This window comes from Triticum dicoccoides, chromosome 4A (genome assembly GCF_002162155.2).
Source record: "Triticum dicoccoides isolate Atlit2015 ecotype Zavitan chromosome 4A, WEW_v2.0, whole genome shotgun sequence".
NCBI classification, from domain to species: Eukaryota; Viridiplantae; Streptophyta; class Magnoliopsida; order Poales; family Poaceae; genus Triticum; species Triticum dicoccoides.
The window spans coordinates 179,962,401-179,978,589 of NC_041386.1; the positions used below are offsets into that span (position 1 = coordinate 179,962,401).

The 16,189-nt window shown below is 48.7% G+C and overlaps 1 protein-coding gene across 1 annotated transcript; it reads left to right on the plus strand.

Moving 5' to 3' along the window:
• Positions 1-385: 385 nt before the first annotated feature.
• On the plus strand, positions 386-4,563 carry LOC119283471 (protein PIN-LIKES 6-like). The gene is made up of 9 exons (XM_037563012.1): positions 386-761; positions 1,143-1,222; positions 2,368-2,492; positions 2,573-2,694; positions 2,769-2,948; positions 3,050-3,124; positions 3,237-3,337; positions 3,442-3,494; positions 3,644-4,563. The coding sequence occupies exons 1-9, from the start codon at positions 579-581 to the stop codon at positions 3,877-3,879; spliced, it is 1,155 nt and encodes a 384-aa protein (XP_037418909.1). The 5' UTR covers positions 386-578; the 3' UTR covers positions 3,880-4,563.
• Positions 4,564-16,189: the final 11,626 nt, after the last annotated feature.

Here is a 16,189-nt window from a genome sequence, read left to right on the forward strand (position 1 = left end):
GACATGCCAAATTTTGGTAATTCGATGGCATGTTTAGTAGTAGTGATGAAGTAGCCGGACAATGTGTGTATTGACGTAGTTGCATGAGTTTGTATAGATTTGAGATATGATAATTGAGGTGTCCGGATGTGAATTACATTATTTGAGGGGTGATCGGTCAGTGCTCGCGAACATGTTTAAAGGCTGAATTTGTCAAATCCAACTGTAAATGCTCTTACGGTTAGGAATTTATTCCGACTGTAGATGATCCTACGGTTAGGATTAAGCCCCCAAAGTTAGTGCAAGGCCGCGAGACAGCCGCAATGAAGGACCCGTCACATGCTCGCGCTCTGCTCCGCTCCGCTCCCCGCCATGCATCTCCGCAGCGCCCGGGCGCATCGGCCTAGGCCCCCCACGTCGACCACCAACAGCCGCCCACTCCCGAATTCACCGATTGAGATCCAGAGAAGCACCGCCGCCGAGGAAACGGGAGGTAAATTAAACTCGGCGTTTGACCAACTACGCGCGTGCATGCATGCGTTCTTGCATTGCTCTTGCCTACCTCGCTGCCGATTCGCCGTCGACGTGGTGGCACATACATGATGGAGATGTCGCTGATGGAGGCGATGGTGAGCGGCGGCACCGGGGAGTCGATCCTGACGTCGATGAAGTTTGCCGTGCTGCCGATCGCCAAGGTGTTCACATTGTGCTTCATGGGCTTCCTCATGGCCACCAGGTACATCGGCATCCTCGACGCCAACGGCCGCAAGCTTCTCAACGGGGTGAGCAAATTCCATCCACACGCGTCTGGTCTTTCAGAAGACGTTCACCTCAAATTATTCTAAATAGACTAGACCTCTATCGAAGGCTCCGAAAATCTATACGTGGCACAAAATTATGTATGGGCAGACTACATACGGTTATCTGTTTTTCAAGGAGGATAAATAGGCCCTACGTACTTAGCCAATCACAATAATATACTATTACACATATATGACACCTTATATTGATTCATGTGAATAATATCTGTAGGTACGAACTCATTGCGTCAGTGGACTGAAATTCTCATAGTACAGTTGTGTCGCTACCTACTGCTCATGACATTCTCATTATCTCATATATGTATTTTTGATGTTTTAACTGTATCCGGTTGTTGTTTCCAGCTAGTGTTTTCCCTACTACTTCCATGCCTTATATTCACTCAGCTTGGACGAGCAATTACAGTGCAGAAAGTGTTAGACTGGTAAGTATCAGTAGGCTCAAGCTCTAATTAACACACACAAAATATGAGCTGGGTCGAATTGGAGCACTCAGAAATGTGGATACTTAGAGCATTTACAACCGCATTTCATCTTCGGAACTCACGGGACTCAAGGCGCTGCCGTCTCCCATGCCCTACTCTTCATCTTCGGAGCCCGGAATCCGTTGAATGCCGATGGACGTCAGATCGATGATGGATCCGTCCTGTGACGAGCCGGCGATATCCATCACGACGCGGTTGCGGCACCGGACTAGTGCACCGTACGGGGCACCGCGGAATGCGACTTCGCTTCGCCAACGTCCACCGCCGCGAGGGTTGTCGCCGCCTCCCGCGCCCGCTGCCTCGCACGGTGGGCATGCCACGCCATGTTCGCATCAGACGACGCCTACGGTGCATCCCTCGGCGCGCCAACGGAGGGGTTACGTGTCTGCCACCGCGTTTGGACGTCAGACGGACCGCACCGCCTCCGGCGAGACAGCGACGACTACCCTAGCGCTGGATCCATGCGCCATTTGAGCGGACGCAATGGATTCCCGACTGAAGGAGTCTGACCGCTGCCGTGCACGGGCCTCCTTCCGGGTGTGGCGGAGCACAAGCCGGACGGCCATCTCCTCTTTGGGGCCGCGTGGGATGAGCTCGGGGTCGACGGATCTGGAGGTGAACGACTCAGATTCACTGCATGCCATGCCGGAGACGGACAGACGGCGCCAGGGACGAGCTTGGGTGGCGGAGGGGAATGGATATGAGTGGAGTGAAGTGGCTAGGGTTTGGTCCGGCGAGCGGATAAGGAGAAATATATGTAGGGTCGGGTGGGACAGCATGGCCCGGGTCCTACGTGACGGACGTGCCCGGGTGCGCCAGGCGCTTTCATATCCGTCTTTTATTTGGGTTGGATATGAGGGGTATCGCTCAGCCCGAACGTTTGAGGTCCGTTTATGGGGGCCGTCTGAGTTAAAAAAATCCTGACCGGTCAGTGATCGAGCTGCCCGACCGGCGTTTGAGGAAGGTTTGGGATGCGCGCTATAGATGCTCTTAACTTATCGATTTTCCTCCCTCAAAACACTGAACAAAAATGGATCTCGATCAAATGCTGCACAAGAATATATACTAATTCCAACACTGCGCAGGTGGTACATTCCTTTAAATATTGTTGTGGGGACAGTGTCTGGTTCTCTAGTAGGCCTTCTTGTGGCGTTGATTGTGCAGCCGCCACATCCATATTTCAAGTTCACCGTTGTCCACATCGCTATAGGCAAGCCATATTCTGCCAGCAATTCAGCATGGATCCATGGTTCCGTACGTGGGTCCTGAGCTTGTGATGCATGCATGCAGGTAACAATGGAAACATGCCTCTCGTCCTGATCGCCGCTCTCTGTCGAGACCCATCGAACCCGTTTGGGGATCCTGAGAAATGCAAGCAGGACGGCAACGCCTACGTCTCTTTTGGGCAATGGGTACAACATATATATACTTCCGTTTCATCTCTTGTGGGTTGTGAGTTGTGGTCTCATGTGTCCTTGCTCGCCAGGTCGGGGCGATTATCTTGTACAGCTACGTGTTTCAGATGCTTGCGCCGCCGCCTGGTGAAACCTTCGATGGAAGCAGAGTGGAGAATCCCCCTCCCCCAGCCCTGGCTGCTGCACCTGCACCTGAACAAGTTCCCCTGCTAACCTCGCGTGCATCTGAACAAGCTCCCAAGTGCTCAAAAGTAAGATGTTTTTCTTTCTTCCGTAGTTCTGTCGTTACAACTTCTTCCGAAATGTCGATGAATGGTTTTCTGAAAGGGTACCTGCCCTATAAACTGGACAGGCACTGGAAATTCTGCACATCTTTGTTGAGAAATTTAAGCTGAAGCGAGTGTTTCAACCACCGGTGATTGCATCGGTGAGTAACTAATAAAACAATGCTCGTTTGATTCTGCTCACACGGAGACTCTGCGCTGGCTGCCGTTTCCATCCACTGTTGTGATTCAACGTTTGTCAACATGTTTCGTCAGGCACTGGGGATTTCCATTGGAGCAACGCCATCCCTGAAGCACTTGGTCCTGACTAACCACGCCCCGTTATTCTTCTTTACCGATGCCTGCATCATTCTTGGGTACAATTTCATATTGCAGTTGCAGTATACACAAATCCCGTAGTAGTGTGCATTAGAGGATACTACTGCATAGTAACACAATACGGTCTGCTGCCTTCCTGCAGGGGGGCAATGATCCCATGCATCTTGCTCGCCCTCGGAGGCAATCTCGTCGATGGTTAGCTCCGCTGTGCTCTCCTACATGCATGCATGCATGTAACCTCAATTAATTATCAGCGAGCGTGAATGATTACTACGAGTACAAGAAGATATGCCTGAGAAAAGCGTGTATGCTACTATATGTGTTGTTGATTGGAATCGATGCAGGTCCGGGTGCGGGCAGCAAGAAGCTGGGACTGAGGACGACGGCGGCGATCATCATCGGGCGGCTGGTGCTGGTCCCACCGGCGGGGATGTGCATGGTGGCCCTGGCGGACAGGCTGGGGTTCATCCCGAGGGGTGACACCATGTTCAAGTTCGTCCTCCTCCTGCAGCACTCCATGCCTACCTCGGTGCTCTCCGGTACAACAATTCATGTCCCCGAGCAAACTCAACCAAATTAAACCGCCACGCGTGGATGGATGCATACATGCACCAGGTTAAGTCATGCATGAGTAACGAAGCTCTGTCCGATGGATTCGAGCAGGGGCCGTCGCCAATCTGCGCGGGTGCGGGGAGGAGTCGGCGGCGGTGCTCTTCTGGATGTACGTTTGCGCCGTCTTCTCCGTCGCCGGGTGGATGGTGCTCTACATCAGGATGCTCTTCTGAGGCCTCCACCCCTTGTGTGGTTCCGTTCCCGCTTCTTCCACCAAGGAAATGTTACTCTATACTCCCATCCACTCCGACCGATATACATCATACACTGCTGTTGCTTACTGCAGTTCACACGCGCCGACGATGGTGATGCTAGTAGTAGCTGACACTGACAGTGACCTCCCGGCAGCGGACAAAGTTTGCTGTCGAGGCTCTCGATCCGTGCGTCCAGGACGTGTGTCTCGCAAGACTCGCCGCCCCGGCCGGGAAGGGCTTGGCTCCTTTTTGATTTGTGTGGCGGGGACGGGAGACTGCAGGATACTGCCGGCGCTGGAAATGCCCCGCAGCTTCACATAAACGACAGAAAAGGAATATGCACCAAGCATTCGGTCTACACTAGAGTTATGGATCAGTAAAAGCTAGCACTCTTTATGAATTGAGCACAGCGTGTACGGGTTCCTTTGATTCGAAATTCGAAGGATTTTCATAGGAATTTTGAATCCTTAGAGCATCTCTTCCGGTTACTATAATTTAGAGGACTACAAGGTCGAAGTATCGTTTAGCAAAGTATATTCACTACTTAAAAAAAAAGGTTGTCTCTAATCGATTCTTTAAACTTAACTCACTAATTTTCTTTTTGACCAAATCCATTTAATTTGGTCCACCAAGTTAAATTTCAATACTCGATTATTTTATTAAATGACAACTTTTTAGAGAAAAGACATGAGACCGACTTTATAAATAAAGCCACGAGACAGGGAGCAAAACATGACAGTCAGGACAACCAACCAACATCCAGGACAACCATGAGAATTAAGACCGGACAACAGGCCCACAGAGTTAACAGGCATACATGCCAGCATAAAAACATAACATAGGCACGCAGGCCAACAACCTACTCCTAAAAACAAAGGACGGCAATACTAGGCACGATCGCCATCCGCTGGAGACGACAAAGAGTTGGGGGACGCTCGAACTTTAGCAATCAACATCTCCAAGGAGTCATGATCATCATGTTCGGTCAATAATTTCCACTGCTGCAAAATGATAGACCTTTTAAATAGGACATATGTAGGTTTGTTAGGAAAAACACCCTTTGTAGTCCAAAGCGACCAGCACAAAGAGCCAACGCCGACCCAAAACAACCATTTGGACCATCCCTCGAGCCCAGATGAAAGAAGTCGAAGCTCATCAAAGCAGTTGGGGGGGGGGGGCAAGAGACATTAAGCCAGGTACGAACGCAACACCAAATCGTGTTGGCCAACCCGCACCCAAAGAAAATGTGGTTGGCATCTTCCAACTGAGAGCACAAGGCGCAACGATTAGAACCAGGGTCATTTCGCTTGCGGATTTGGTCCGTCGAAGGCAAAAGGCCCCTAAAGGCCCGCTAAAGAAAGATCTTGATCTTGGGGGCAGCTTAGCTGCCCAAACTTGCTTAAATTTAGAGGTGGGAGTATCAGTATAGGCGAGAGTATTAAACAACATCTTGACATATTTCATCAGTTCTTTGCTAAGAGAACCGATACAAAGAAAAGTACAAGAAAAATAACATACTTCAATAGAAACACCACTTTCCTATCTGCTCCTATTAGTCCGATCAAAGCTTTCGCTTTCTCTTCATTGCCTACATTGTTCCTTTTCTCTATCGGCTTCTTGAGCTTGCACACTTCTGTCTTCTCCGCCTCCTCGAAGTTGGACATTGCGTCCTCTCTAGGCTCAACCTCGACATTGCGTCCTCTCTAGTCCCATCTCTAGCAACTAGCGCATGAACATTTAGCAAATTTCTCGTTGACAATAGTTCAATGTACTCTTCTCCCCAATGTCAAAACGTGCATCCTTCCTACATACAATTTTGAGCAAATTTTAAATTGCGACGAATCCGAAGAACAACCGTACAAAATGGCACCCACTCCCTCCTTCTCGCACTTGTAGAACAACCTTATGGGATGTTTCGGCGAAATGAGGCACACCACCAGCCGCGTGCAGTGGTCACACTTGATGACCGGCAGCGGCGAGCCGATGACCTATTGGGCGAGTGTTGAGCCCGGCCGACGGGAGGATGTGGTTCTGCCACTAGGTGGTCGGCGGTGAGATGTGAGCACCGAGAGGAGGGCTAGTAATGAAGGAAATATGCCCTAGAGGCAATAATAAAGTTGTTATTTTATATTTCCTTATTCATGATAAAGGTTTATTATTCATGCTAGAATTATATTGGTCGAAAACTTAAATACATGTGTGAATACATAAACAAATATCGTGTCCCTAGTAAGCCTCTACTAGACTAGCTCGTTGATCAAAGATGGTTAAGGTTTCCTAACCATAGACATGTGTTGTCATTTGATAACGGGATCACATCATTAGAAGAATGATGTGATGGACAAGACCCATCCGCTAGCTTAGCATAATGATCATTCAGTTTTATTGTTGTTGCTTTCTTCATTCAAATACATATTCCTTCGACTATGAGATTATGCAACTCCCGGATACCAGAGGAATACCTTGTGTGCTATCAAACGTCACAACGTAACTGGGTGATTATAAAGATGCTCTACAGGTATCTCCGAAGGTGTTTGTTGAGTTGGCATAGATCGAGATTAGGATTTGTCACTCCGAGTTTTGGAGAGGTATCTCTGGGCCCTCTCGATAATACACATCATAAGCTTGCAAGCAAACGACTAAGGAGTTGGTCGCGAGGTGATGTATTACGGAACGAGTAAAGAGACTTGCCGATAACAAGATTGAACTAGGTATGAAGATACCGACGATCGAATCTCGGGCAAGTAACATACCGATGGACAAAGGGAATAACGTATGTTGTCATAACGGTTTGATCGATAAAGATCTTCGTAGAACATGTAGGAGACAATATGGGCATCTAGGTTCCGCTATTGGTTATTAACCGGAGAGGTGTCTTGGTCATGTCTACATAGTTCTCGAACCTGTAGGGTTCGCACGCTTAACGTTCGATGGCGATATTGTATTATATGAGTTATGTGATTTGGTGACCGAATGTTGTTTGGAGTCCCGGATGAGATCACTTACATGACGAGGAGTCTCGAAATGGTCGAGAGTTAAAGATTGATACATAGGACGATATTATTCGGACACTGGAAGTGTTCCGAAGGGTACCGAGTACATATCGGGTCATCGGAAGGGGTTCCGGGCACCGCCGACAAAAGATATGGGCCTAACGGGCCAAGAGGGGAAATGCACCAGCCACCAGGGGCTGGTGCACCCCCATATGGGCCGAACCAGAGGAGAAGGAAATAGGGGAAGGGAGAAGGAAAGGGTGATTCGGCCTCCCCCTTTGAGGGAGTCCTGGATTAGGGGGTCCCCGGGCGTCCGGGCTATGTGACGCGGGTCGGACTAGTGGGCCATGAAGATACAAGATAGAAGGCTTCCCCCGGTGTCCGGATGGGACTCTCCTTGGCGTGGACGGCAAGCTTGGTGTTCGGATATGAAGATTCCTTTCTCTGTAAACCGACTCTATACAACCCTAGCCCCCTCCGGTGTCCATATAAACCGGAGGGTTTAGTCTGTAGGGGCAATCATAATCATAAACCGGAGGACAGTAACTACCTACCGCTCTTTGAAGAGGATACAAGACTCGGCAACGAAGATTTTATTATGCCGGAGGAACCCCTCGAACAAGAGCGCTTTAAGCGCCGGCTAATCGCCACTGCAAGAAGCCTGAAAAAGAAGCAGCAGCAGCTTCAGGCTGATCAGGATTTGCTCAATGATAGATGGACTAACGTCCTGGAAGCCGAGGAATACGGCCTCAAACGCCCAACAAAGAGCTACCCGAAGCGCAAGCTGCTACCCCAATTTGACAATGAGGCCCTGGAGCCCATACCGCCAACGCGTGGCGCTACTGACAAACCTGACTGACCACCACGTGGCCGGGATAGAGCGGCAACGCAAGCCAAACACCAACCCACACCACCTCACCGTAATGGCAAGGGAACAGCGGCTCCGGGATACACCTACGACCTACGACGAGACCTGGACAATAGGGCCGGTTAGACCAGATCAATCTACGGATCACAGGGCTGTGCTCCAGCACGGGAAGACGGCCATCAGGCCTGGTGCGACAAGCACAACCTCACCCGGGCCGAAAACCGCATTCAGACTTCATCCGAACTACGTCGCGACGCGGCCCAATACAGAGGCGCCGCAGACCCCCTATGCTTCACTGATGAGGTAATGGAGTACCAGTTCCCAGAAGGGTTTAAACCCGTGAACATCGAATCATATGATGGTACAACAGATCCTGCGGTATGGATTGAAGATTTTCTTCTTCACATTCACATGGCTCGCGGTGACGATCTACATGCCATCAAATACCTCCCCCTAAAGCTCAAGGGACCAGCTCGGCACTGGTTAAAATAGCCTCCTAGAGAACTCTATTGGAAACTGGGAAGACTTGGAAGACGCCTTTAGAGACAACTTCCAAGGCACTTATATCTAACCTCCGTACGCCGATAACCTCAGCCACATAGTCCAATAGCCCGGAGAGTCAGCCAGAAAATTCTGGACCGGATTCCTAATTAAAAAGAACCAGATTGTCAACTGCCCAGATGCCGAAGACCTAGCGGCCTTCAAACACAACATCCGCGACAAATGGATCGCCTGACACCTTGGCCAAGAGAAGCCAAAGTCCATGGCAGCCCTTACAACACTCATGACCCGCTTTTGCGCGGTAGAGGATAGCTGTTTAGCCCGTAGCAATAATGGTGCCAGCGACCCGGGTACTTTCGAAACCAGAAACGGCAACGGCAGGCCCCGATGCAACAAACACAAGCGTCGAAGCAACAATGACAATACCGAAGACACGGCGGTCAACGCCGGATTCAGCGGCTCCAAATCCGGTCAGCGGAAGAATCCATTTAAAAGAAATAAATACGGCTCATCTAGCCTGGACCGAATACTAGATTAACCCTGCCAGATTCACGGAACCCCGGACAAGCCTGCCAACCATACCAGCAGAAGCTGTTGGGTCTTCAAATAGGCCGGTAAGCTGAACACCGAACATAAGGAGAAGGGGCCACCCAGCGAGGATGACGAGGAGGAGCTTCACCCACTGAATACAGGGGGGTGGAAGAAATTTTCCCCCGAGGTAAAAATGGTGAATATGATATACGCTACTCACATCCCCAAGCGGGAGCGCAAGCACGCTCTAAGGGACGTCTATGTGATAGAGCCAGTCATCCCAAAATTCAACCCATGGTCAGCTTGCCCAATCACTTTCGATCGCAGAGAGCATCCGACTAGTATCCGTCACGGAGGCTCGGCCGCGTTGGTCCTTGATACGTCTCCAACGTATCTATAATTTATGAAGTATTCATGCTATTATATTATCAACCTTGGATGTTTTATATGCATTTATATGCTATTTTATATGGTTTTTGGGACTAACCTATTAACCTAGAGCCCGGTGCCAGTTTCTTTTTTTTCCTTGTTTTAGAGTATCGCAGAAAAGGAAAACCAAACGGAGTCCAATTGACCTGAAACTTGACGGAGCTTATTTTTGGACCAGAAGAAGGCCATGGAGTAAAAGAGTTGGGCTAGAAGAGTCCCGGGCTACCCACGAGGGTGGGAGGCGCGCCCACCCCCATGGGTGCGCGCCCCTACCTCGTGGACAGCCCAGAGACCCCCCTGACTTGTTCTCGACGACAAAACCTCTTATATATACAGAAACACCCAGAAGTTAACCTAGATCAGAAGTTACGCCGCCGCAAGCCTCTGTAGCCACGAGAAATAAATCTAGGCCCTCTCCGGTACCCTGCGGAGGGGGCCCTCATCACCGGAGGATATGGAGGAGGATCCCGGAGGGGCCATCATCACCATGAAGGCCAAGGACCAGAGGGAGAACCTCTCCCCATCCAGGGGGGCCATGGAGGAGGAAGAACAAGGGGGAGAACTGAAGTAAATATGCCCTAGAGGCAATAATAAAGTTATTATTTATTTCCTTATTTCATGATAAATGTTTATTATTCATGCTAGAATTGTATTATCCGGAAACATAATACTTGTGTGAATACATAGACAAACTAAAAGTCACTAGTATGCCTCTACTTGACTAGCTCGTTAATCGAAGATGGTTATGTTTCCTAAACATAGACATGTGTTGTCATTTGATTAACGGGATCACATCATTAGGTGAATGATGTGATTGACATGACCCATTCCATTAGCTTAGCACCCGATCGTTTAGTATGTTGCTATTGCTTTCTTCATGACTTATACATGTTCCTATGACTATGAGATTATGCAACTCCCGTTTGCCGGAGGAACACTTTGTGTGCTACCAAATGTCACAATGTAACTGGGTGATTATAAAGGAGCTCTACAGGTGTCTCCAGAGGTACATGTTGAGTTGGCGTATTTCGATATTAGGATTTGTCACTCCGATTGTCGGAGAGGTATCTCTGGGCCCTCTCGGTAATGCACATCACATAAGCCTTGCAAGCATTGCAACTAATGAGTTGGTTGCAAGATGATGTATTATGAAACAAGCAAAGAGACTTGCTGGTAACGAGATTGAACTAGGTATTGAGATACCGACGATCGAATCTCGGGCAAGTAACATACCGATGACAAAGGGAACAACGTATGTTGTTATGCGGTCTGATCGATAAAAATCTTTCGTAGAATATGTGGGAGCCAATTTGAGCATCCAGGTTCCGCTATTGGTTATTGACCAGAGATGTGTCTCGGTCATGTCTACATTGTTCTCGAACCTGTAGGGTCCGCACACTTAAGGTTTCGATGACAGTTATATTATGAGTTTATGAGTTTTGATGTACCGAAGGAGTTCGGAGTCCCGGATGAGATCAGGGACATGACGAGGAGTCTCGAAATGGTCGAGACATAAAAATCGATATATTGGACGACTATATTCAGACATCGGAAAGGTTCCGAGTGATTCGAGTATTTTTCGGAGTACCGGAGAGTTACGGGAATTCGCCGGGGAGTATATGGGCCTTATTGGGCTTTAGAGGAAAGAGATAGGAGAGGTTGGGCGCCCCCCCCCCAAGGCCTAGTCCGAATTGGACTAGGGGGAAGGGCTGCGCCCCCTCCTTCCTTCTCTTCTCTTTTCCCTTGCCTTGACTCCTACTCCTATGTAACACCCTCGATGCGGCTATATCTCCCACGTGTCGAAGCACGTCTTAGAGGCATAACCACATTGAAAGCAATGTTGCAAGTGAGGTAATCTTCACACAACCCATGTAATACATAAGGGAAAGATACATAGTTGGCTTACAATCGCCACTTCACACAATTACATGAATAAAAACATTACATCATCCAAATACAATCAAGGTCCGACTACGGAACCAAAATAAAAGAAGAACCCCAAATGCGACAAAGGCCCCCGATCGACCCCAACTGGGCTCCACTACTGATCACTGGAACGAAACAACACAAGGACAAGATCTTCATCGAGCTCCTCCTGAGCTTGGTTGCGTCATCTGCAAGGACTCATCGGCACCTGCAAACTGGTTTTGCAAGTATCTGTGAGTCACAAGGACTCAATAATCTCGCACCCTCGCGATCAAGACTATTTAAGCTTATGGGTAAGGTAAAGGTATGAGGTGGAGCTGCAGCAAGCGACTAGCATATATGGTGGCTAACATACGCAAAAGAGAGCGAGAAGAGAAGGCAAAGCACGGTCGATAAAAGTATGATCAAGAAGTGATCCTATAACAACCTACGTCAAGCATAACTCCAACAACCGTGTTCACTTCCCGGACCCCGCCGGAAAGAGACCATCACGGTTACACACGCGGTTGATTCATTTTAATTAAGGTCAACTTTAGGTTTTCTACAACCGGACGTTAACAAATTCCCATCTGCCCATAACCGCGGGCACGGCTTTCGAAAGTTCCAATCCCTGCAAAGGTGTCCCAACTTAGCTCATCACAAGCTCTCACGGTCAACGAAGGAATAGACCTCCTCCCGAGACATTCCGATCAGACTCGGTATCCCGGTACAACAAGACATTTCGACAGGGTAAAACTAAACCAGCAACACCACCCGAATGTGCCGACAAATCCCGATAGGAGCTGCACATATCTCTTTCTCAGGGCACACTCAGATGAGCTCTCCATACAACTAAAACCAAACCTCGAGTTTCCCCGAGGGGGCGCTGCACAGGACTCTAGTTTGGACCAATACTCAGAGGAGCACTGGCCCGGGGGGGGGGTAAAATAATGATGACCCTCGGGCTGGCCGACCCAAGGAAAAAAAAGGCTAGGTGGCGAATGATAAAACCAATGTTGGGCATTGCTGGAAGAGCTTTACTTAAGGCGAACTGTCAAGGGGTTCCCATTATAGCCCAACCGCGTAAGGGACGCAAAATCCGGGAACATAACACCGATATGACAGAAACTAGGGCGGCAAGAGTGGAACAAAACACCAGGCATAAGGCCGAGCCTTCCACCCTTTACCAAGTATATAGATGCATTAATTAAATAAGATATTGTGATATCCCAACAAGTAAACATGTTCCAACAAGGAACAACATCTCCATGTTCCAACACGGAACAAAACTTCAATCTTCACCCGCAACTAACAACGCTATAAGAGGGGCTGAGCAAAGCGGTAACATAGCCAAACAACGGTTTGCTAGGACAAGGTGGGTTAGAGGCTTGGTTCAACAACATGGGAGGCATGACAAGCAAGTGGTAGGTATCGCAGCATAGGCATAGCAAAAGAGCGAGCAACTAAGCAAGCAAAGATAGAAGTGATTTCGAGGGTATGGTCATCTTGCCTGAAATCCCGCAAGGAAGAAGAACGAGTCCATGAAGAAGACAAACGGACGTAGACGAACGGGTTCTCACAAACGCGACGTTACCGGAACCAACCCGAAGAAGCAACACCGGAAAAGAGCAAACAACCTAGTAAACAACCACCACATAGACATGGCATGATGCGCAAACAAGTATGATGCATGTCCGGTTTGAAGAGGGCATGGCATGGCAAAGTGCAACAAACAACACTACAAATTAAGTGGAGCTCAATATGCAACGAGTTGCATATTGACGAAACACCACGTCAATTATTTATTTCTCTCCCGGTTAGGTACTCAACAATATTAAATGTTGTTAAGCATGGCAAGAGGTGAAGCATAACAAAACTATACCATCTAGTCAAGTTTAAATGAGGCCGGGAACAACAAACAACAAATCCGGAAAATCCTCATATGGATATATTAGGTTTGGTACTGATCTGCCCTAACCACAATTTTAGGGTTGTTAAACATGCAAAGTAAAGCCACCATGTTAAAGTAGGAAAAATTCTACCCCATTTACATATAAAGTTTGCTTAAAACCGAGCTACGGTTAATTAGTTATGAAATAAATCATTTTAGCATCGCATAGGGGCAAATTTAAACAAACATCATTTTAAACATTTTAAACATGGGTGAAAATATATTATGAAACTAGATGAAAATCTAAGCAAATTTCATATATTAAGTTTTTACATTTGATGCATGGTTGGTGAGTTATTAAATGCATGAAGAACAGGGATTTTTCTGTAAAACAGGCAAACTCTGGATAAATAGACAAACTCACAGATCCTGGAAAAAAAACATCAACGGGCTGAATCTGGATGGGACTGGGCTGCTCACATTGGGCCTAAAGGAGAAGATGGGCCGGCTCGGTTTGGTGGAGAGGGAGGCTGGAAGGGGCGCTGGGCCTAGGCGCTTGCCCCACGCTGGCGCTAGAACGGGTCAACGCAGGGATGAGCGAGACGCTGTGGCTCTCTGTTCTGAAGAAAAGAACTGGCAGAAGGCCATGGCGATGGAGAAGACGCAGGCAGGAGGGGTCCTGGCGGCGGGGTCGGTGGGAACCGGTCAGAACGGCGCGGATTCGGTGGCTAGGCGGCGGAGCAGAGGAGATCCGGTCCAAATTGGGGCCGAGGCGCGAGCTTGATGGGCGGCTTGGTCCATGGCGGCGGTGGTGGTCCTGCAGGGAGGCCTCGGGCGCCATGGTGTCGGAAGGAGGCGGCTTCGTCACGGCTCGTCGGATCTTGCCGGAGACGGGGCAAAACCGAGGTCGAGGAGGCGCAGAACCACTCGATCCGGTGGCGAGGCGAGCTTCGTCGGGCGTCCATGGCAGGGCCTTGGTTCCCCTGGTACATAGACGGGGAGAGAGTTCAGAGAGAGGAGGAGCAGAGAAGTGAAGGAAAACATGAAGGAGAGGAAGAGAAGGGGAGCAGCGCGGGGCTGGTCCTGCTGGTGCTGCTGCTGCACAGGTTCGAGCAGGGAGAGGGCGACGGCTTGGCAGTTGAGGTCACTGGTGGTAGCTGGCTGGCTCGGTGGATTTTCGGATCGGGAGGTGGCTCAGGATTGGTTCGATGCTGAAAACGAGGGGAGGTGGTGGATCGGGAGGGATCCCGATGGAGAGAGTGGCGGCGGCGAGGGGGATTGGTGGATTGGACAGGACGGGCTAGGGTTTGACTGGTTATTTATAACATTGGATTTTGGTTAGGGGCTAACTCGTCCCTCCGATCGTAATCGGACGACCGCGAATAAAATAGCTAGGGAGTCCAAATAAGAAAACGATAACGTTTTGTAGATGTTTGGGGTTGATCCGGACACAACGGTAACGACAGTCCGGGTCGGGTCCGGGACAACTTTTCGGACGCACGCGCGAGGAGGGCCGCGGGCTGACGAGAGAGATTAGGCTGGGCCTGGCGGTGAGATGTAGTGCAGAAGGCAATGGACTGAGAAGAGAGAAGAGAGAGACCCGGCGACGGTTTCCGGAGACCAAAAACGTCCGACATTAGACCGGCTATACTGCCGCTATAGTTATCCGTTGGGGCACCAAACGATCTCCGAATGCGATGAAACTTGACAGGCGGTCTATCTACACTAAAATAAGACCACACGCCAACTCTCATCCCATTCCGAGAACATTTTCCGGCCACTTATAAAATACTATTTCGGACATGCCGCGGGCACGTGCAAGTGTGGTTGGGCTCAGAACGGACAACAGAGAGAACTCGGAGAACCCGGACGAATGCATGTTTTGAAAACATCATGATGCAATGCACATGATGACATGTTAAGATGCAACACGCAAGCCAATGACATGGCAACAACATCGAATAACTCGAAGACACCTGGCACAACGGTCTCGGGGCGTTACAACACTCCACCACTACGAGAGGATCTCGTCCCGAGATCTAGAATGACACCGGAGGGAAAACGGGAGAGAAAGAGAAGAGGTAAAACTAAGTTGCTTCTTCGACAAACGAGTGAAAAACCAAAGAACCTTCAGAAGTTGAACAACTTGGAAGGAATAATACCACGGAGGTGATGGAAGTTGGAAAACACTCCGTTAGGAACGAGGAACAAGGAAGAACCAATTCGGACAGAACTCCGTTTGAAAAGTGATACAAGACTTGATAAGATGAAAAGAACATGAGCAGCGGGCACACACTCCGGTTAAAAGGATAAGCAAGAAAAGATCATGATCTTCACAATTCGAGATGATGATTGAAAAGGGCAACATCACAAGGCCTCCGGGAGAAAGAAATAGAAGATAGATAAATGAAAAAGAAGGAATTGAGAAGAAAATGACAACTTCTTCCACCAATGATCTTGGAAGGCACCTTTCCAAGAAGGTTAAAATGTAGTTGTTGGGAAGGACCAACAACAAAACGAATAAGTTTGTAGTGGGCTTATGGAAAAACATCTCAAAACTATGAGGTGAAATTTTGCCACTAACGGAACCAATAGATTGGATTGATATCAGCAAGGAGACGAGAAACTATTTCACCGGAAGGATAAATGAAAAACTTGGGTCATTTATGAGCACCATAGGTAGCAACAAACCTTAGGGAATGCTTTAGGTGAACTATAACCCAAGATAATTCCAACGAAGAGATTGATGGATTCAAAATACCTCATTCTTAACAACATGTGAATCATGAAACATGAACTCACATTATCAAGACTGACATAACACCACCTCAAAAGATTAGATAGGAAGAACTGCACTCTGGATTACAAGATGAACAATGCTTGAACTCCTCTAAAAAGAATCTCAATGAACACTTCGAGAAGAAATTGAATCCTTGATGAACCATCATGTAGAGCCTCCATGAAGA